Here is a 22,181-nt window from a genome sequence, read left to right on the forward strand (position 1 = left end):
CCTGAGTCCAGCTCCCTGACCTCGGCACTGTCCCACTACACAAACCCCAGGCTATTCTCGCTTTTGTCCAGCTGTGCGCCCATCTTTTGATGTCACAGAACAGCCCCGCCCCACCCCACTCCTTCGGAAGCCACGCCTCCTCGCGTGGTCCCGCCTCAGGCGTTCTCTGAGCCCCGCCCCCAGCCGCTCGCCGAAGAGTGGCGGCTCCCGCGCGTCCCCGTCTGGCCTCTCTTCCGGCCCCGCCCCTCTTGGCTGCCATGACAACGAGTCCACGCCCCGCGCACAGCTTCTGCTCCGGCGGGACCCAGGCTGGACCGCGGGCCCCGGCCTGGGGGCCACAGCTGCCACCGCCGCCACCTCGTCTCCTCCCCGTCCCCGCCCCGCCCCGTGTCTCCTCGCCTCACTCGGGCCCGCGGCCGGGGTCCGTCCCCGCCGCCCCACCCCGCGCGGATGCCGAAGGTGAAGGCGCTGCAATGCGCTCTGGCGCTGGAGATCCGCTCTGTGAGTACCGGTCGCCCCCACAACCCCCGCCGCCTGGGTGTCACCGAGTCTCCGGCGTTTACTCGGGGACGCTTCCCTCGTTCATCTCCTTGAAGCCCGAGTCACCTCAAAAGCTACGTTAGCCTCTGAATCATCCCTCGGGAGCCTTGACCCGTGGCCCCTGGGTCTCCTCCCTCTGCAAAATCCTGAACGCCCTCCCACTCCAGCCACGCAGAGCTCTGACCGTCCCCACCCCCACCTCCGTTCTCCTCGCTGTATCCCAGCTTCCAGTTGGGGTTCCTTCAGATCATTTACAAACCACTTCCTCTTCCAAAGGCCTCCTCGCCCTGCCCCTAACTTTCCAGTGAATCGGGTGGTAGGCTTCTCTTTACATTCCTCTTCTCTTAGAAAGAATATTACTGGCCCCCTCTCTCCCCAGTCTCCAAGGGGGTACGTTTCCTCTCAAATCACGGCGGGCAGGTTCTTTCGGACAAATTTCAAGCTTCTGATTCGTGAAGGGGCCTTTACTCTCAGTCTTCAGTGTGGAATCCTCACACCCAGCAACCAAACTGTGTCAGCACTGCACAAAGCACCCTGCCTTGTCCTCAGAAATCATTTCAGGACCCTCCTGGCTGTGAGAGGGATCCCTTATCCCTTATCCTTCCTGTCACGACAAGAAACGCAACAGCTTTTAACAGAGAAACTGCTCACTCTGTGAACTTGCTGGAGAGGAGCAGCAACCCCACCCCCAGTCACTCTCCAGATTGGCTCGAGAGGATCCTGTCCCCCAACCTGCTGTGGAAATCCAGCTGAGGCATTGAACCCCCTTGTGCTTCCTCAGGGGAAGGGGCTTGGATCTCTCCATGGTATGAGAAAACTCCATCCCTTTTAATCATCTCGGAAGACCCTTCCGCAGGTTTTAAAACTACTTCCTCTTCATTCTTTACAGAGTCCTCTCGTTTTCGTCTTCAGATGAAAGCTCCAGCTTGTCTCTTTTAGAGGAAATCCCAGAGAGCCTTTCCATACCCCCATTTTAGACCTGCAAGCAGCTTGGAACCAAAATTCCCCACTCGGCCCCCTTTCTCTCCTTCCACCCCTCCTAAGCCCTCTTATGTCTCAACTCTGATCTCCCAGCAACACTGGGGGCAGGTATGTGTATGTGAGTGTCTTTAAATATCCCAACACCAGGCTTCTGAGTGCTGCCCAGAGAAGCCCTCCCCACTTGCTTCCTGCACACTCTGCACACCCTGCCTGCAGGCCTCTCTCTGGACTTAACCCACCCTTGGCCACCCCTGCTCTCCTGGCTGTCCTTCCTCGAATTAGAATGAGGCCTCTGCAACACTGTCCCTGAAACTCCAAGTCACAAGACTCTTCTAGGTCTTTTGTTAGGTCTTAAAGAAGGCAAGCCTGGGTAGGGCAAAGTGTGAGGCAGAGGGTGGAGGGAAAGAAAGTTTCTGGCACTCTTGGTTTATCTAAGCCTGCAGAGATTTTACTTTGCTGTGTGGGAAGCCACAGCCCCAGCTTCAGATATTTTCATCCCACAGCTGCCAAAGTCGAGCAACTTTTTTGTAAAGTAAGATTCCTTTAGCAAAAGAATATAAGAAGCGTCCCAGCTTCCTAAACCGCTCGCTCGGCCGTGCAGCCTCACCAGACTTTGTTACTGGCTGCTGCTTCCTCTGCTGCTAACCAATGGGGTGTAGATGCCCAGCAAGTGCAGTTGCCCCACCGACTGGCTGCTGGTCCCCTTCCTTTGACAGTACCCATCTTTAAGAGGAAGTACTTTGTTGTGACTGATTACTGCCTGAAGGAGTTGCAGAAATATATTTAATTTCAGTACCCTTTCTTTCTTGGTATTGGTTGTACTGCAGGAGGTGAATGACTGTGTAACGGACCTTGTGTTCATTGAGGCTAAAGAAATTAGGCAGGTGGAAACATCCCTACATAACTTTTTTCATCAAACACTTGAGTCACAGAATTTTACAGTTCCAAAGATCCCAGATATCATTCGATTTATTCCTTTGTACAGGTGGAGCTTAGCATGGCTAGTTATTTGTTTACAGTTGCACAACTATTTAGGGGCAGATCTGCAACAAGATGCTAATTTTTCTGACCAGCAAAAAGCTATTAAATAGCTCTGATGCTCAGAAGGAGCAAAAATGATCATTAGCAACCATTCAAGTTAAGCTTGATTAATTGGGCTTTGATTGAATAGATGAATTATATGACCAGAGATATTTTTAACATCTTTTACATTTTAATTTCTTCTTTTCAACTTAATTTTTAAAAAAAATTTTTTTTTCCAACATTTATTTATTTTTGGGACAGAGAGAGACAGCATGAACGGGGGAGGGGCAGAGAGAGAGGGAGACACATACGGAAACAGGCTCCAGGCTCTGAGCCATCAGCCCAGAGCCTGACGCGGGGCTCGAACTCACGGACCGCGAGATCGTGACCTGGCTGAAGTCGGACGCTTAACCGACTGTGCCACCCAGGCGCCCCTCAACTTAATTTTTTATGTTTACATGGTATAAAAGTCAAGACCCATAAAACGATATACTCAGAGCAGTTTCACATCCAGCCCTGTCTCCTCAAACCTACTTCCCATCCATACTCATACTGGTTTCAGATTTATTCTTCTAGTATCTCCTTTTATAATACAACCAAACAGATACACGTACATATACACATACACACATACCATTCCCCTCACATATATTTTTTTCTTTGGTTCTTTTCTTAATATAGTAGGTAGCATATTATTTAAACTATTCTGCACATTTGCTTTTTTTCCTTCATGTGATATATCTCAGAGATCACTCTGTTATCTATAAAAGTTGTCATCTTTACTTTCCAGCTTTTTATTGACATTTTTCAAGAATACAGGGTAGTTGAAAGAATAGTACAATGAAAACCTATGCCACGACCTATGAACATTAATTTGATTTATCTGTACGTATGTGTGTGTATGTATAAAATAAATGTGGCTCTTTTGCTGAAAATTTGGAAGTAAATTGTTGGTATCATGGTACGCCACTCCTAATCACTTCAACATCTTCTAAAAACAAGGGTGTTGTTCTGCATAATCACCATGCTATTATCTATCACACCTAAAACAATGAATGACAATTTCTTTTTTTTTTAATTTTTTTTTTAACATTTATTTATTTTTGAGACAGAGAGAGACAGAGCATGAACGGGGGAGGGTCAGAGAGAGGGAGACACAGAATCTGAAACAGGCTCCAGGCTCTGAGCTGTCAGCACAGAGCCCGACGCGGGGCTCGAACCCACGGACCGTGAGATCATGACCTGAGCCGAAGTCGGCCGCTTAACCGACTGAGCCACCCAGGCGCCCAACAATTTCTTAATATCTAGCCCATATTCAAGTCTTCCCAGTTGTCCCCAAAATAACTTGCATAGTTAATTTTTAAAAACCGGCATCCAATCAAGGTTTACATGTTACATTTGGTTGTTAGGTCTTTTAAGTCCATTTTAGTATAGAACTGTTCTACTTTTTCATTCCCCATGATCTTTCCTTTCTTCCCCTCTAGTGGATTTAGATAAATGTATACACTCATGTAATCATACTTGAGTCAAGATTTAGAATACTTCTATCAAGCCATGAAATTCCCTTGTGCCTGTCAAGCCCCCTGCAGAGGGAACTACTATTCTGATTTCTGTTACTATAGATGAGTTTGCCAGTACGTGAACTTCGTATTAAATGGAGCCATATAGTTTGTAAATTTTGTGTCTGGCTTCTTTTGCTCAGCATATTTTTGAGATTCATCCATGTGACTGTGTGTATCAGTAGTTTGTTCCTTTATATTGAGGAGTTGTATTCTATTGTATGTGTATACTGCAACATTTTTTAGCCATTCTTTTTACTGATGATTATTTGGATTGTTACCAGGTGGTGGTTGTCATGGATAAATCTGTGAACATTCATTCTTGTAAAAATCTTTCTGTGCACATTACCTTTTGAAGAGCCCATACTCAGATATTGAATATCCCATGTTGTGTTATTGTCTGAATTGTTTCCTTTTGTGGTGACATTTAATTTGTTCCCAGATCCTATAAACTGGAAATCAGATGTTTTATCTTTCCTTGTCTTTTGCAAGTGTGAAACTACATTCCCCTCTTCCCCCACCCCCTCCACAAGTGTTTTTTTTTGCTGCAGTCTTGTATTAGTAGCAACCTCATGTTTAATACGGTGGTAATATGAGAGCAAGAACATAGTAAACATGAAAGGTTTTGGTGTATAACACATCTTATGTTGCTCCACAGAGCCGTATGACGAGAGAGAAAATATATTGCCGGAAAGAAAGTGTGACTTTTCTCAATGAATTTTTGGAGAATGGTATAATAGGCCAAGTAACTTGTTTTTAAAGAACAGCAAAATAATTATATTTCCCACCAGTTACATTTTTAATAGTTGAAACATCCTTTCTATGATATAGGAAGTATTTGTGCTGCTGCTTCTGCCTACCTTCTTTTTGTTATTTAGTAGTTCAATTTTCATGAGATTATTTGGGAGAAGGGAAGAAATTGGAGAGTGAAAAATAAAGCCCAATGCCTGGGCGGTGAAACCAGCCAGTTTGCTTTACGTGAATAGTGTCAGTTTGGGGTTAGTTTATATATAATCTATAATATATAATATAATATAGATATCTATATTATATTATATATTATATGTTATATATAATATATATATTATATAGATATCTATATTATATTATATATTATATATATATTTCTTCTCTGTATTCTCTTCACCTCTTTACCGCACTCAAATTATAGAGAACATTGGGGCAAACATATTTGGGTCCTTTTTTCTCAATCGCTACTTATCTAAACATTTGTCATCCTCATCTAAGTTTCTGTGGAGTGGTGTCTCACAATTGTGCTACAGTTGGGGGAAATTTCCCTGGAATATAGACTTTTAAAAACTTTAAGTAAGAAATACTTCAAACTTACAGGAAAAATAAAACTGAATACTATGATTCCACCCTCTCCACACCCTGATTTAACAAATGCTACATTTTACATGTTTGCTGCAGATTTCATTTTTAAGAAATAAAATGTTACAGACATAGTTAAGGCCCCCTTTGTATATCTTTCTGACTCCTGTTTTTCTCCTTCCCTTCCTAAAGGTGATGTAATCAATATCCTGAAGTTGGAGCATATTCTTTTCATTCTGGTTCTGTACTTTTACTATATATTTGTGTATGTCTATGTGCTACTTATACTATTGTTTTGTTTTAAAACTTTACACAAATGGTATTTTACTATGTATCCTGCATACCTGTTTTTTCCAGGTCAGTTTTTAAAATTTGTCAGTGTTGATTCTTTCAGGTCAAGTTCATTTCCTTAATTGCTATATAATACTGTTTATTTTTATGATGGTGATTAATTTTTATTCCTTTATTAATAGACTTTTAAAATTTTTATTATTGGGCGCCTGGGTGGCTCAGTTGATAAAGCGTCCAACTTCGGCTCAGGTGATGATCTTGTAGCTCATGGGTTCAAGCCCCCATTGGGCTCTGTGTTGACAGCTTGGAGCCTGGAGCCTGCTTTGGATTCTGTGTCTCCCTTTCTCTCTCTGTCCCTCCCCATTTCACATTCTGTCTTTCTCTCTCTCTCTCTCAAAAATAAATAAACATTAAAAAATTTTTAAGTAAATAAATGAATAAATAAATTTTAATCAGTTAATTTAATGTTTATTCATTTTTGATAATTTCAGGAATAGAATTTAGTGATTCATCACTTACATATAACACCCAGTGCTCATCACAACAACTGTCCTCCTTAATTTAGCCCCTCACCCATTTACCCCTTCCCCACACCCAACAACCACCCCCCCAGCAACCCTCAGTTTGTTCTCTGTATTTAAGAGTCTTTTATTGTCTCCCCTCTATTTTTTTAAAATTTTATTATTTTTGCTTCCCTTCCTTATGTTCATCTGGTTTGTATCTAAATTCCACATATGAGTGAAATCATATGATAATTTGTCTTTCTCTGACTGACTCTGACTTACTTAGCTTAGCATAATACATGCTAGTGCTAGTTCCAGCCATGTAGTTGCAAATGGCAAGATTTCATTCTTTTTGATCACTGAATAATATTCCAGTGTGTGTGTGTGTGTGTGTGTGTGTGTGTGTGTGTGTGTGTGTGTGTATGTGTGATATATATCACATTTTCTTTATCCATTCATCAGTCGATGGACATTTGGGCTCTTTCCATACTTTGGCTATTGTCGATAGTGCTGCTATAAACATTGGGGTGCATGTGCCCCTTCAAAACTGTATCCTTTGGATAAATACCTAGTAGTGCAATTGCTGGGTTATAGGATAATTCTATTTTTAATTTTTTGAGGAACCTCCATACTGTTTTCCAGAGTAACTGCACCAATTTGCATTCCCACCAGCAGTGCAAAAGTGTTCCTCTTAGCATCCTTGCCAACATCTGTTGTTGCCTGAGGTGTTAATTTTAGCCATTGTGAAAGGTGTGAGGTGGTATCTCATTGTGGTTTTGATTTGTATTTCCCTGGTGATGAGTGATGTTGAGCATCTTTTCATGTGTCTGTTAGCCACCTGGATGTCTTTTGTGGAAAAGTGTCTATTCATGTCTTTTACCCATTCCTTCATTGGATTGTTTTTTGGGTGTTGAGTTTGATAAGTTCTTTATAGATTTTGGATACTAATCCTTTATCTGATGTGTCATTTGCAAAGATCTTTTCCTATTCTGTTGGTTGCCTTTTAGTCTTGCTGATTGTTTCCTTCACTGTGCAGAAGCTTTTTATCTTGATGAGATCCCAATAGTTTATTTTTGCTTTTGTTCCCTGGCCTCTGGAGACATGCCAAGTAAGAAGTTGCTGCAGCTGAGGTCAGAGAGATTGTTGCCTGTTTTCTCCTCTAGGATTTTGATGGCTTCCTGTCTTACATTTAGGTCTTTCATCCATTTTGAGTTTATTTTTGTGTATGGTGTAAGAAAGTGGTCCAGGTTCATTCTTCTGTGTGTCGCCGTCCAGTTTTCCCAACATCATTTGCTGAAGAGACTGTCTTTTTTCCATCTATTATTATTTTTAAATTTTTTTTAATGTTTATTTATTTTTGAAGGAGAGAGAGACAGAGTGTGAGTGGGGGAGGGGCAGAGAGGAAGAGGGAGACACAGAATCCTTAGCAGGCTCCAGACTCTGAGCTGTCAGCACAGAACCTGATGCAGGGCTCGAACTCACAAACCGCGAGATCATGACCTGAGTAGAAGTTGGACGCCCAACTGAGTGAGCCACCCAAGCGCCCCTCCATCTATTATTGATAGACTTTTAAATGCCAGTGAAATTTGTTGGGCTACCTTTGTTTGCCTTAGTAGTTGGGGGGTCCTGTTGGTGTTCATTGTCTAGTATTCTGCATGACTTGAATGTCCTATTGAATATGTAGATGAAAACCTGTATATAATTATTGGAAGTTAAGAATCTAACTTTGTTTTATGTATAAACACAAAATCTTTTTTCTTTTTTTTTTGAAAGGTGGTAAAATACAGTGAATTTTCCAGGAATACAATTGTAGTATAAATTGAGGAGAGTATACTTTGTTTTGTTTGGAACTCTGTGAAGAGTTTACTTTTTTTGGAAAATCAAGGCACCAACAGCAGCACTGCTTGTGTTTGAGTTGCCAACATGGGCGCCTATCATTCTGCTTTTGAAACTATCCGTATTATGTAGACTCAGTGTATAGGTGTAAATATTATATTTTCTAGCTTAGTCCTGCTTGAGCATTGACATGTAGAAATAGATATTTTATTATAAATTATTTTTCTATACATATAATTTTTTTTTTCAGTTAGGGCATTGGTTTATTTTTTTAGTCACACGTATAGGTAAGTTGCACAGTGTTGCACAGGAGGGTTTTGAATCTTTAAAAATTTTTTTCTTAATGTTTATTTATTTTTGACTGAGAGAGAGACAGAGCATGAGCAGAGGAGGGGTAGAGAGAGAAGGAGACACAGAATCTGAAGCAGGCTCCCGGCTCTGAGCTGTCAGCACAGAGCCAGACATGGGGCTTGAGCTCACGAACTGTGAGATCATGACCTGAGCCGAAGTCAGACGCCCAACTGACTGAGTCCCCCAGACGCCCCAGGAGGGTTTTGAATCTTACAGATACAGGCCCAGTGCTCTAGGCACTAGATTTAGAAATGGAACTACGGGGGCTCAGGAAATTGTGTTAGTTTCATAGGGTGCTATAACACATGTCCACAAACTTGGTGTCTTAAGCCAAGTTTATCTTCACATTGCTCACATTTCTGGAGGGCAGAAGTCCAAAATAAAATTATCAGCAAGGCCCAGTACTCGTTCAGAAGGATCTGGAAGTGGAGGTGGGGTTGGGGGAAGGTTGTTCTTCCAGTTTCTGATGGCTCTAGGCATTTCTTGGATTACAATTGTATAACTCCAACCTCAGTGTTTTCATTTTCTGTGAATAGCCAGTTTATATCCTTTGCCTTTAGCAATGCCAGAGGTTTTTTTCTTTTTTTTCCATCTTGTTGAATATATCTTGGATAGTAGCCTATTGGTTATATGTAATGTAAATTTCAAAGATCTTCTAGTTGAACTTTTTTACTTTGTTTTTCCTGTCTTTAGCAATAGCTTTTTCTTTTCTTTTCTTTTCTTTTCTTTTCTTTTCTTTTCTCTTTTCTTTTCTCTTTTCTTTTCTTTTCTTTTCTTCTTTGTCACTGGTAAACAAAGAATGCTATTGATTTAAGTTAACTGTTTATGGAACTCTATGTTCAGCAAGTGCACAAATCCTATGTGTGTAATTACCACCTGGATCAATAATTAGAATATCATCAGCACCCCAGATTGTGCCCTTGTGCTCCATCCCTCTCAGCCATTCCTCCTGTCACCTCCTCTCCCAAAGGTAACCACTATCATGACTTCTATCACAATATATAGTAAACTCTTGGTTTGCGAGCATAATTTGTTCTGGAAACATGCTTGTAATCCAAAGCACTTGTATGTCAAAGCGAATTTCCCCATAAGAAATAATGGAAACTTAGATGATTCATTCCACAACCCAAAAATATTCATATAGAAATGATTACAATGCTGTAATATAATACAAAATAATAAAGAAAATACAAAATATAAAGAAAAATAAAGAAATTAACCTGCAGTTACCTTTGAAAACCTTCATGGCTGGTGTGAGGGAGACGAGAGAGGAGGGTCACTCTGTAAGATGACTTTCACTATCACTAATGGAGTCACTGCTATCTGTTGGCTTAATGAAATCTTTTCCTGCCATTGTATATGGGGGGCCATTGTATATGCTTGCATGAATGTTAACTACAGTACAGCATTAATAAACTCTTGTCATATACCATATTTAATGAAACTGGCAGTAAGGCAGCAGAGGAAAGGGTCTATATCTGTAAGCAGCCTGACCTAGAATGAAGCAAAGCATTCCTCACTTTACTCTTGTATGGAAAAGCAAAGGACTGTCCATAGGTGCTTTGAAGTGACAAATAATACACTAGTGCCAGTTGTGGGCATCTTCCAGTGTTCTGAAAAATCACTGATTTCTGCCCAACACTGCAGCCTGAGACTGAGCATTTGAGCATGGGAGACGATCACCCATAATCCCGTAATGAGAGAGACTGAGAGAGAGAGAGAGAGAGAGAGAGAGAGAGAGAGAGATGAACCGTTGGCCCAGTTGTGATCATGTGACATTCAACATCATGTACTACTTGTATTGTAAATACAAACATGGCTCGTTTGTCAACTTAGAATTTATAATAAATGTTTGCTTATCTTGAAGAACACTTGTAGAGCAAGTTACTCTTAATCCAAGGTTTTACTGTAATTTGAATGTTTGAAATCTTTCTCTCTCTCCACGGTATGAACTTTTTCAGTGGACATTCCTCACACATACTTTGTTAAATTTATACCTAAGTACTACATACTTAAGGTTTTAATGTTATTGTAAATGCTGTTTTTTAAATTTATTTTTAATTTTTTAAATATACTTTATTATCAAATTGTAAATGCTGTTTTAAAAAATTTCATTTTGTAAGTGTTGCTGGTACAGAGAAATAACGTTGATTTTTGCATATTGAACTTCTATCCTGTGACATCAGATTCCTTCCTTATTTCTAGTAGTTTATTTGTAGATTGTAGACTACAGTTAGGTGGTCTACAAATAGTGTTTCACTTTTTACTTTTCAATCCGTGTACCTTTTATTTCTTTTCTTTTTTTAATTTTTCTTTTTTAATTATTATTATTTCTTTAACATTTATTCATCTTTGAGAGACAGAAAGACAGAGCATGAGCAAGGAAGGGGTAGAGAGAGGGAGACACAGAATCCAAAGCAGGCTCCAGGCTCTGAGCTGTCAGCACAGAGCCTGGTGTGGGGCTCGAACTCACGAACTGTGAGATCATGCCCTGAACCGAAGTCAGATCCTCAACCAACTAAGCCACCCAGCTGCCCCTTATTTCTTTTATTTTAAAATTTCTTTTTCTTGTCTTTTTGCACTGGCCAGGACCTATTAATTGTACACTGCTGAATAGAAGTGTTGAGCATGGACATACTAACCTTTTTGCTGATATTGGGGAAGCATTCAGTTTCTCAACATTATGTGTGGCATCAAATTCAGGCTTTTTCATATTCTTTATCAATTGAAGAAATTTCCTTCAGTTCTTAGTTTGCTAGAGCTTTCATCATAAATGGGGCTTAATTGTGTCAAATGCTTTTTCTGCAGAAGAAGAACTGAAGGAAATTTCAAGATTAAAGCTATAATACACTTTTTAGAAGTGATTTAATTAAATCTAACACATTTTTATATGTTTGTCTTTTCATTTTCATGCAGTTCAAAGTATTTTTTAATTTGTCTTATAATTTCTTCTCTGACTCATAGAAGTGATTTAGGAATATGTTGTTTGATTTCCAGATATTCAGATTTTTTCCAGATATTTTTCCTCTTATTTATTTCCAGTTTAATGGGGTTACAGAAAATAATCTGCATGATTTCAGTCATTTTATGTTTATTGAGATTTATATGGCTCACAATATCCTCTTTCTTGATGAATGTTTTCATGTGCACTTGGAAAAAAAGGTGTATCCTTCTGCTGTTGGCTGGAATATTAAGTAAACGTCACTAGGTCAAATTACTTGAATGTTATTCACATTTTCTATACCTTTAATGATCTTTTTTTTAACTAAAAAATTTTTTTTGACATTTTATTTTATTTTTTGAGAGACAGAGATAGAGCACTAGCAGGGGAGGGGGAGAGACAGAGGGAGAGGAAGCAGGCTCCAGGCTCTGAGCTGTCAGTACAGAGAGTGATGAGAGGCTTGTACCTATGAATGCAAGATCATGACCTGAGCCGAAATCAGATGCTCAACCGACTGAGCTGGTTAGGCACCCCTAATGACCTTTTCAAAAACTTTTTAAAATGTTTATTTTTGAGAGATAGCATGATTGAGGAGTGGGGTGTGGCGGGAGAGAGAGAGACCAGGTATCCAAAACAGAGTCTGTGCTGTCATCCCAGAGCCCCATGTGGGGCTCAGACTCTTGAGGTCATGACCTGAGCTGATGTCAAACACTTAACTGCCTGAACCACCCAGCCGTCCCTTTAATGATATTTTTGACTGCTTATTTTATCAGTTACTGAGAGTAAGGTATTGAAATTCAGTTATATACTGTACTTTTTACTTCCTTTACTTTGATACTGTATTATTAATTGCTTACACATTTGATTTTGTTATATCTTCTTGATAAATCAAATTGTTTAATCAGTATGTAATGTTTCACTTTAACCTTGGTAATCTTTCTCTTTTTCTGAAGTCTACTTTATGTCACATTAAGGCTGTTACTGGGGCGCCTGGATGGCTCATTCAGTGAAGCATCACGATCTCATGGTTTGTGAGTTCAAGCCCTGCCTGGGGCTCTGTGCCTATAGCACAGGGCTTGTTTGGGATTCTGTCTCCCTTTCTCTCTGCCCCTCCCCCACTTGCTCTCTATATCTGTCCCAAAATCAATACAATTTTTAAAAAAAGACTATCACTCCAGCTTTATTATGACTAGTGAATGCATGGTATACCTTTTTATATCATTTCGCTTTTATCATGAATCTTTAAATTAAAAAAAATTAAGATATAATCCACATATATAAAATGCACCCATTTAAAGTGTAAAATCACAGATGCCTGGATGACTCAGTCGGTTGAATATCCGACTCTTGATTTTGGCTCAGGTCACGATCCCAGAGTTGTGGGATCGAGCCCCATGCCGATAGAGCTCTACGCTCAGTGTGGAGACTTCTTAAGATTCTCTCTCTGTATCCCTCTGCCCTTCTTTCCCACTTGTGCTCACCCTCTTTCTCAAATAAAAAGTAAAAAAATAAAGTGTAAATTCAGTGAATTTTAACATATTCACAAAGTTGTAAAACAGTCACCACTAATTGCAGAGCATTTTCAGCACCCTATAAAGAAATCCCATACTTGTGAGCTGTCATTCCTCATTCTCCCTCTTCCTTGAGGCCCTGGATACCACTAGTTGATTTTCTGACATTTATATAAATGGAATCAATCATACAATATGTGGCCTTTTGTGTCTGGCTTCTTAGCGTGTTTGTAAGGTTCATTCATGTAGCATCTGTCAGTGCTTTATTTTTATGGTCAGATAATATTCCGTTGTATGGGTATACTACATTTTGCTAATCCATTCTTAAGTTGATGGACATTTGGATTGTATCTATTTTGTGGCTATTGTGTATCTATGTGGCTATTGTGAATAATGCTGCTATACTCTTGTATGTATTTTGGGGTTGCCATATGTTTTCAGCACTCTTGGATGTATACCCAGGAATTGCTGAATCTTATACTAACTCTGTTTAGTTTTTTTCATAAACTGCTGCACTTTTTTCCACAGTGGCTGTGCCTTCAATACATTTCCGTCGGCAAAGTGTGAGGGTTCCAATTTTTTTGTCGTGCTCCCCAACACTTGTTTTTGTCTTATATTTTTGATTGTAGTCATCATAGCAGATACGAAGAGGTATCTCATTATGGTTTTGATTTATATTTCCATAATGGCTAATGATGTTGAACATTTTTCATGAGTTTGTTGGCCATTTGTTTATCTTCTTTGGAGAGATGGCTGTCTTTTTTTGCTTCATGTATTTTGGAGCTCTGTTAAGTGTACGTATGTTTGTAATTGTTATGTCTTCTTGAAATATGTCTTATATGTATTTTTAATTGTTATGTCATTATAAAATGTCCTTTTGTTTCTAGAATCGATTTTTGTTTTAATGTCTATTTTGTCTGATATTAGCATAACCACTGCTGCTCTTCCCTGATTGCTGCTTAATTTTTTCCATTCTTTTACTATCAACTCATTTGTTTTTTTTTTTTTTTTAATTTTTTTTTTTCAACTTTTTATTTATTTTTGGGACAGAGAGAGAGAGAGAGCATGAACGGGGGAGGGGCAGAGAGAGAGGGAGACACAGAATCGGAAGCAGGCTCCAGGCTCCGAGCCATCAGCCCAGAGCCTGACGCGGGGCTCGAACTCACGGAGCGCGAGATTGTGACCTGGCTGAAGTCGGACGCTTAACCGACTGCGCCACCCAGGCGCCCCTCATTTGTTTCTTTGAATCTAAAGTGTGACTCCTGTAGGGGCACCTACAAGAGTGCCCTTGGGTAGCTCAGTTGCTTGAGTGTCTGACTCTTGATTTCAGCTCAGGCCATGACTCAGGGTCATGGGATTGAACCCCATGTTGGGCTGTGCACTGAGCTTGGAGCCTGCTTACGATTTTCTTTCTCCCTTTCTGTCTGCACCTCCCCTGTTCATTCTCTCTCCCTCTCTCTCTCTCTCAAGTAAAATTAAAAATAAAATATTTAAAGTGTGTCTCTTAACGTTTATTTATTTTTGAGACAGAGAGAGACAGAGCATGAACGGGGGAGGGTCAGAGAGAGAGGGAGACACAGAATCCGAAACAGGCTCCAGGCTCTGAGCAGTCAGCACAGAGCCCGATGCGGGGCTCGAACTCATGGACCACGAGATCGTGACCTGAGCTGAAGTCGGACGCTTAACTGACTGAGCCACCCAGGCGCCCCTAAAGTGTGTCTCTTATAGACAATGTATAGTTGGATTATAGTTTTTATCCATTTTACCAGGTTCTCCCTTTGACTGGAGTAGTTGGTCAATTTACATTTAATTTACATAATCACAGATAAGGTAGGATTTGCCTCTTTCATTTTACTGTTTGTTTTCTGCATGTCTTATGTCTTTGTTTGTTTGTTTCTATGTTTCTGCCTTGATGTCTTTTGAGTTAACTGTTTTCTAGTGTACCATGTTAATTCCTTTGTTTCTATTACTATATATTTTTTGTTATTAGCGATGATTGTTTTGGGGCTCACAATTAACATCTCCATTTATTATAGCAATCTAGTATGGATTGGTACCAATTTAATTTCAATGGTACACAAAATTTTTGTTTCTGTTGAGTTCCATTCTCGTCTTCTTCATGACTTTATTGTCATACAATTTATATCTTTATACATACAAGCCTCACCAACGTAGCTTAATATTTGCTGCCTTATGTAATTTTATCTAATTTTATTTTTTAAAATATTTATTTATTTTGAGAGAGGATGCATGTAAGTGGCAGAGAGAAAGGGAGAGAGAGAACCCCATGCAGGCTCTGCACTGTCAACACAGAGCCCAACGTGGGGCTTGATCTCAAGAACTGTGAGGTCATGACCTGAGCTGAAATCAAGAGTCAGATGCTTAACCAACTGAGCCATCAAGGCACCCCTATGTAATTTTATTTTAAATAAGGATGGAGAAACAAGACAAAAAATTTTTGTACTGTTGTTATATTTATATATGCAGTTCCTTTCCTGATGCTCTGTATTTTTTCATGTGGATTTGAGTTACTGTCTAGTGTCCTTGCATTTCCAATGAAGGATTCTCTTTAGTATATTTTGTAGGGAAGTTCTGCTAATGATGAATTATCTGTGTTTATCCAAGGATGTCTTAATTTTCCTTTTTTTTGAAGGGAAATTTTTCTCAATATTGATTCTTATTTCAAGAAAGCCTTCTTTCAGCATTTTTGAGTAAGTCATCCCACTTCCTTCTGGCTTCATGTTTCTGATACAAAAGCACCTGTAAATTCTATTGAGGATTTTTGGTACCTACTGAATCACTTCTCTTGTGTTGCATTTAAGGTTCTCTCTTCATCTTTGTCTTTTGAAAGTTTGATTATGATGTATGTGGTTTGGAGTTCTTTGAGCTTGTTGGATGTAGATTGCTTTTCTTTAAATTATGCAAGTTTTTGTCCATTATTTCAAATATTTCTGGCCCTTTCTCCTTTCATTCTGTGGATCCTATTATTTCTATGTTGTTGTACTTGATGGTATCCCACAGGTCTCTGAGATTCTGTTCATTTTTATTTTTTCTTTCTGTTCCTCAGGCTGAAGAATCTCAATTGCCATATTTTCAGGTTCACTTATTCTTACTTCTGCTAGCTTCTCTAGTGATTTTTTCCATGTCATGTCATATATTTTCAACTCTAGAATTTCTATTTGGTTCTTTCAAAAAATAATTTCTATTTATTTGTTATTCTTTCTTTGATGAGACATCATTGCTATGTTGCCATACTTGCCTTTAGATTTTTAGACAAGGTTTCCTTTAGCTCTTTGTACATATTTATAATAGATTTAAAGTCTTTGTTTAGTAAGCCCAACTTCTAGGCTTCCTCAAAGACAGTTTCTATTGATTACCTTTTCCTGTGTGTATGGTTTATACTCTTGTTTCTTTGCATGTGATATTTTTTATTGAAAATTGAACATTTTGAGTAATATAATAAGGAACTCTGTAAATCAGACTCCCTATTTCTCAGGGTTTATTGTTTGCTGTTGTTTGCTGTTACTTTTTGTTTGTTTAGTTACTTTACTGAGTTAAAGTCTGTATTCTTTGTCACATGTGGCCACCAAAGTCTCTGGTTAGCTTCATGGCTTGCTAATGATGGTATTAAGGATATATATATCCTTAAATATCTTGAACCAGTAAGTCTCCCAGTCTTTGCTGAGGATCTCTGTGTGCTTGTTGGGGCATGCTTTCTATGTACTGCAGGCAATTTACAACTCTGTCTTAGCCTTCATTTCCAACTATCTCAAAGCCTCAAGGTCATCCAGAAGTAAGAGATTAGGGTTTCATCAGGTCATTTATGCAAATGTGCACAGCCCTGCACATGTGCATGATCTTCTGAATTGCAAAGAATATATTATAGCTTGTCAAAAACAGCCTCCCCCCATACACCCATACACATGATTTTCCAGCTTTGCCTTTTAAGTATTTTGATCAGCTTGTGGTGTGCCCCAATTGGGATCACTGCCTCAGGCATCTGTGGTGTTAAACAATTACTGCTGATTGTTTTTGACAATTGCCTTAGGGAGAAAGGCTGTTTGAGTAAACTCTAATTCAGGTCAAGTAGAGAATTCCTGTGAATGAGGGTTTCCGGGATACTCTGTGACAGAACAAATAATGGCAATTCCCTGGAGATGGGACTTTTGGGTAGCACAGAACCTGTTCTCCTCCAGTATCTGTGGGGTTGCTAGTTTTTATGACTACTCTGATTGTAAGGATTTTGGTTTTCAAGGTTACAGAAGACCTGAGTAGAGGGAGTTGGGAGTAGAATATGTTAACATACCACAATATCACTATTTTAACCAAAATTCATCTATTTGGTTAGCTGACCAAATGCTCTTCATGTTTTTGCAAATCTCTGGTTAATTTCTAGAGCTGTAAAAAAGTTAATTTTGACAGTTTTTCATAGTGTTCTCTTTGCTTTTATAGAGGGACTGAATTTTGGAGATATTTGCTCCACCATTCTGAAAGCACTTTTTCTATGTGTGTCTTTAACGTGTTTTTTTTTTTTTTTTTTTTTTTTTTTTGCAGACAGCATATTGTGTCTTGCTTTTTTATCCAATCTGACAATTTCTGCCATTTAATTAGAATGCTTAGAATATTTGCATTCGTATAGTTATCCATATGGGTGTTTTAAGTCAACTTCTTTGCTTTTTATTTTCTATTTGTTTTATCTGATTTTCTTTACCCCCACCCCCCTCTCTTGTTTTCTTTTTGGGAAGCTACTGGGTGTTCTTTAAAGCATGGCAGAATTTGTAGAATTGTGGATGAGAAAAAGCCATGCCTTCTTGCATATATTACACATGGAAAGAGAGTCCGTAGTTTCCAGTAGGACAATTAGAGCCGGTGCACTACTCAGTAGAAATATAATATGAACCACAAATTTAAGCCAAAGGTGCAATTTAAAAATTTTTACAGCTATATTAAAAAAGTTAAGGGGCGCCTGGGTGGCGCAGTTGGTTAAGCGTCCGACTTCAGCCAGGTCACGATCTCGCGGTCCGGGAGTTCGAGCCCCATGTCGGGCTCTGGGCTGATGGCTCAGAGCCTGGATCCTGTTTCCGATTCTGTGTTTCCCTCTCTCTCTGCCCCTCCCCCGTTCATGCTCTGTCTCTCTCTGTCCCAAAAATAAATAAACGTTGAAAAAAAAATTAAAAAAAAAAAAGTTAAAAGGAGTAGATAAATTAATTTTAACAATAATTTTATTTAAATCAATGTTTTCAAAGTGTTAATTATTAATGAGATATTTTATGCTGTTTTTAAAATGAGTTTTCAAAATCTTTCTGAACAAGTCTTCAAAATCTTGTATTTTATACTCATTGTCCATCTCAGTTTGGACTAGCTACAACTGTAGACGTAAGTGGCTAGCAGCTACCACATTGGATAACATGAATTTAGAGGGATTCTAACAGGTTGATTTTAATGAGGCAGAGTAGGAAATGAAGGTGATGGACAACATTATATTTGTTGAGGACCTTGATTTTAATAGATTTTAATAATCAGTAGGGAATATATCAGAATGGAAATTGGAAAATAGAATAAGAGGGAGATGGAGTATAAATATCTGGCATGGAAAATAATCTTAACTGCTACATACAAAGAGACCTGAAGTCTTGGTCATTTATTCAATGCAGTAATTTGTGTTGAGATGACAGATGTAGTGATTTTCAGCCTAACAATAACTATAGCTTGTATTGGTTGAATGCTCTGTTAGGCACTTTTCTAAGCACTTTTGAAAGTATTGTATTGATTGATTTTCTGTGTCACTTTAAGTAAGTAAATCACCTATACTTTCTTGGGGCTCTGTGGTTATTGTATGTAAAAAATCTGAAGCTATTTGATAATCTCGGAGCTTGTTAATAGTGAAAGTCTGTGTTTTGGATACATTGATGAGAAAATAAAATTTCTATCCTCAGGGAATTTATAATTAAATAAAAGAGGTGAGTTGTACCTACTTAATTAAAATGCAGGGAGATAATAATTAGGCCTTAAGAGAACTACAAAATGCTATGAGAATCTAAAACATATTTATTTGAATATGGTAAATTCATAATAAATGTTTGAATTAGATTGAATTGAATAATGGTAGCTGGTGAGTCCAGAGTTTTGTGTAGGAGACGCAATTGATGTAAGCCTTGGAAGGTGGTGAGTATAAATGAGGCAGAGATGGAATGGAGTAGTAAGGAGTAGTAATCCAGATAATGGAAGAATGTAAGGTAGGACAGTAATGTGTATGTTTAGAGAACAATAAAAATATACTTTGATTGTATTATTGGGGGATGTTGAGTAATGTTACTATGTGGGTGGGTTGGATTCAAATCTTAGAGAGCCTTTAATATTTCTTTAAGGGTGTGGTTGATCACTGACAGTGAAATATGACTGGGACTGGGGAAACTGTGCTGTGAACTTTTTAGAAACACCATATTTTGTGCCTATACTTTGTGTCAATCATGAGGATAATGAAGTGCAATTTCATGTTTAAAAAATGTATCATTGGACTAGAAATTTATAATTCACTAGCTTTGAAACTCCGTTATATTGCGTTTGATGAGGGTGTATATGGGCTGCTATTTAGGGTTATACGGGTCATATTTGTGGTTTTTATTGCTATTATTTTTGTCCTCTAGGATAGTGCTTTGTTTCTGCTGAGTCTTAATCCTTTGTGATTAAATTATGCTGAATAAGTTTATGTCAGCATTCAGCATAAAGTGGGTGCCTAAGGCTGACTGTTTAAAACTGTTAGTATCTGTCCCAAGAGCCAGTACACAGAGCTTCAAATGTGGAACAAATAACCAAATGGAGAATCATAGATTTCTCAGAGGGATGGAAGTTATAAAGGCATTTCATTTAACTCTGTAAACACGAGAATCTCTTTTCTTTTAATTTGTGCGTCTTTTTTTTTTTTTCACCGTTTATTTTTTTTGGTACAGAGAGAGACAGAGCATGAATGGGGGAGGGGCAGAGAGAGAGGGAGACACAGAATCGGAAACAGGCTCCAGGCTCTGAGCCATCAGCCCAAAGCCCGATGCGGGGCTCGAACTCCCGGACCGCGAGATCGTGACCTGGCTGAAGTCAGACGCTTAACCGACTGCACCACCCAGGCGCCCCTAATTTGTGCGTCTTTTTATTGGCTTAGCAGACTAGTGTTTTTATGTAATGCCATGTAAGTTATTTCAGTAGGATAGTTCAGGGAATTCATAAAGCATTTACATCTCTCTATCTAATTTTGTTCAGGTAACTTGTCCAGGAGTGGTGCTGAAAGACAAGGAGGACATCTATCTTAGCATCTGTGTGTTTGGCCAATACAAAAAGACACAATGTGTCCCAGCCAATTTTCCACTGGTCTTCAATGCCAGAATGGTGTTTGAAAAGGTGAGTTCAAGTGACAGATCAAATATTAACAAATAATCAGTGTACTTCCAAATTTTTAATAAAAGCCCTAAAGACAAATTACTACTGACTATATATACTTTGATTTCATTGAAAAGGAGATTTGTAACTTAAATCTGGAAGCTTGAAAAGAAATATGCATTGTATTATTCATGAAATGAGTTGCCTCATTTTCATAATGGATCAGTTTATTTCTAAAATTGTGTTAGTGGGCTCTATGTAAAATAGAGCATCTTGAATATTAAATAATAATTTTCACAACAAAGAGAAAGAGGAGACATTAATAGGTAAAAATAGATTTTATTTTACTTTTGGCTATCTTCTGGTACTTCTTTCTATGAGTTTCTTTTCTGTTTTTCCCTAAAACTGCTGCTTTTGGTTATTACCAATCATATTCTTCACTTTATTTCCTTCTTTCCTTCTCTACTTTCCTCCTTCCTTCCCTGTCCTCCCCTTCCTTCCTTCCTTTTCCTTCTCCTTTCCCTTTTCCTTTTCCTTTTCTGATAATTACCCACTTCCTGCTCTGTTTCATGTACTATTCTAGGCACTGGGTAAACAAGACAAACAGCCTCCCCACCTGGAGCTTTCCCTGTAATAGGAGAAACCGACAATAATGAAGTAAACACAGGAATAGAATAATTTTAGATAGTGATAAGTGTCATGAAAAGAATAAAGGGAGGGTGAGGGAACAGAGAGGAACTGAGGGATTCAGGGTATTATCTGTTTTAAAGGGTGGTCAGAGAAGATGATAACATTTAAGCTGAACTGAATTATGAGACAGTTATCAGTTATTTGAAGGTCTAGTGGAAAAGCGTTCTAAGCAGAGGAATAACAAATATAAAGACTTCTTGCTGGGAATAAGCTTGATGAGTTGGAGGGGCACCAGGAAGGCCAGTATGACCATGGTGACCAACAGGGGAGGAATTGAGATGAAGAAGCAGCCCTGGTGAAGTTGGAGAGGGAGAGCCAGCCAGCCATAATGTGTGTTTGTTTGATTGTCACAGCTTCCATAGTGATCGTGGGAAGCAGAGAGGAAGTGACAGTTCTCAATAATGTCCAAAGTTTCTATGGATGAGAAAGGAATATTTTGGGAAGGAGAGGGGAATTACAAAGACTATTTTATGTGTATGTTCCTTTCACTTCCTCTTCTCCACCCTGCTTCCCTCTGTGTTCTCCCACTGTAGGTGTTCCCTGAAGCAGTAGACCCTGGAGATGTGGTTGCACAGCTTGAATGTAAGTTTGTAACTTTTAATTCCTGTTTCTAGGTCATTTTAGAATTCTGGTTAATCCTGGGTTAGATAAAAGTTAAAAAAAGAGTCCATGAAGGATTTTAGAAATCTTGAGTTGAGACTTCTAAAACACTTTTTAAATGTTTGTCAGAATATACCTGGAAATAATAAAATGTACACGTGCTACAGAGTGACTAGGAATTTTTCCTTTTTCTATGTTAGGTGTGTGGAAATCAAAGAGACTTACTTGAACTTTATATTGATTTAGATGATATTAAGTGTTTTTGATGTAAAGATAGTGATTCACATTGTGTGGGGCTTTGCCCTGCAAACAAGCATTTGCCTGTAACCTCAATGTATTACAAATTCATAGAGTAAATAATAGAAGATTGAAGTAATGGTAGCTTGAAGTATATATGATTTGTGTTTTATGTTGTATCCAATATGTTAATAAATTATTTGAAGTGACATTTTCAAGGCTGTGGATAATAGTAAATTCCTCAAAGTGTTAGGATTCAACTATAAAAAGATACAACTATTTTTGAGAGCAGCAATGCATGTATACATACTTGGGAATAAGTTATTCAAGCTCTGGGTATGAAATGAAAAGCTCTGTTATTTATCCTTGTAATTAGAGATCTGGGATCACCAGTTTGGTCTAACATGGAACTGTG

The 22,181-nt window shown here is 38.8% G+C and overlaps 1 protein-coding gene across 3 annotated transcripts in view; it reads left to right on the forward strand.

Moving 5' to 3' along the window:
* Positions 1 to 261: 261 nt before the first annotated feature.
* Positions 262 to 22,181, forward strand: part of SPATA6 (spermatogenesis associated 6) — a 143,401-nt gene continuing 121,481 nt past the window's right edge. For 2 of the 3 annotated variants that reach the window (XM_047873115.1, XM_047873116.1), the window contains exons 1-3: positions 262 to 501; positions 20,123 to 20,260; positions 21,463 to 21,511. In XM_047873115.1, coding sequence (XP_047729071.1) covers positions 451 to 501; positions 20,123 to 20,260; positions 21,463 to 21,511 — 238 coding nt within the window. In that variant the 5' untranslated portion in view covers positions 262 to 450. The remainder of the gene's footprint in view (positions 502 to 20,122; positions 20,261 to 21,462; positions 21,512 to 22,181) is intronic. The other variant, XM_047873113.1, reaches the window with a different exon arrangement.

Source organism: Prionailurus viverrinus, chromosome C1, assembly GCF_022837055.1.
Source record: "Prionailurus viverrinus isolate Anna chromosome C1, UM_Priviv_1.0, whole genome shotgun sequence".
Taxonomy (NCBI): Eukaryota; Metazoa; Chordata; class Mammalia; order Carnivora; family Felidae; genus Prionailurus; species Prionailurus viverrinus.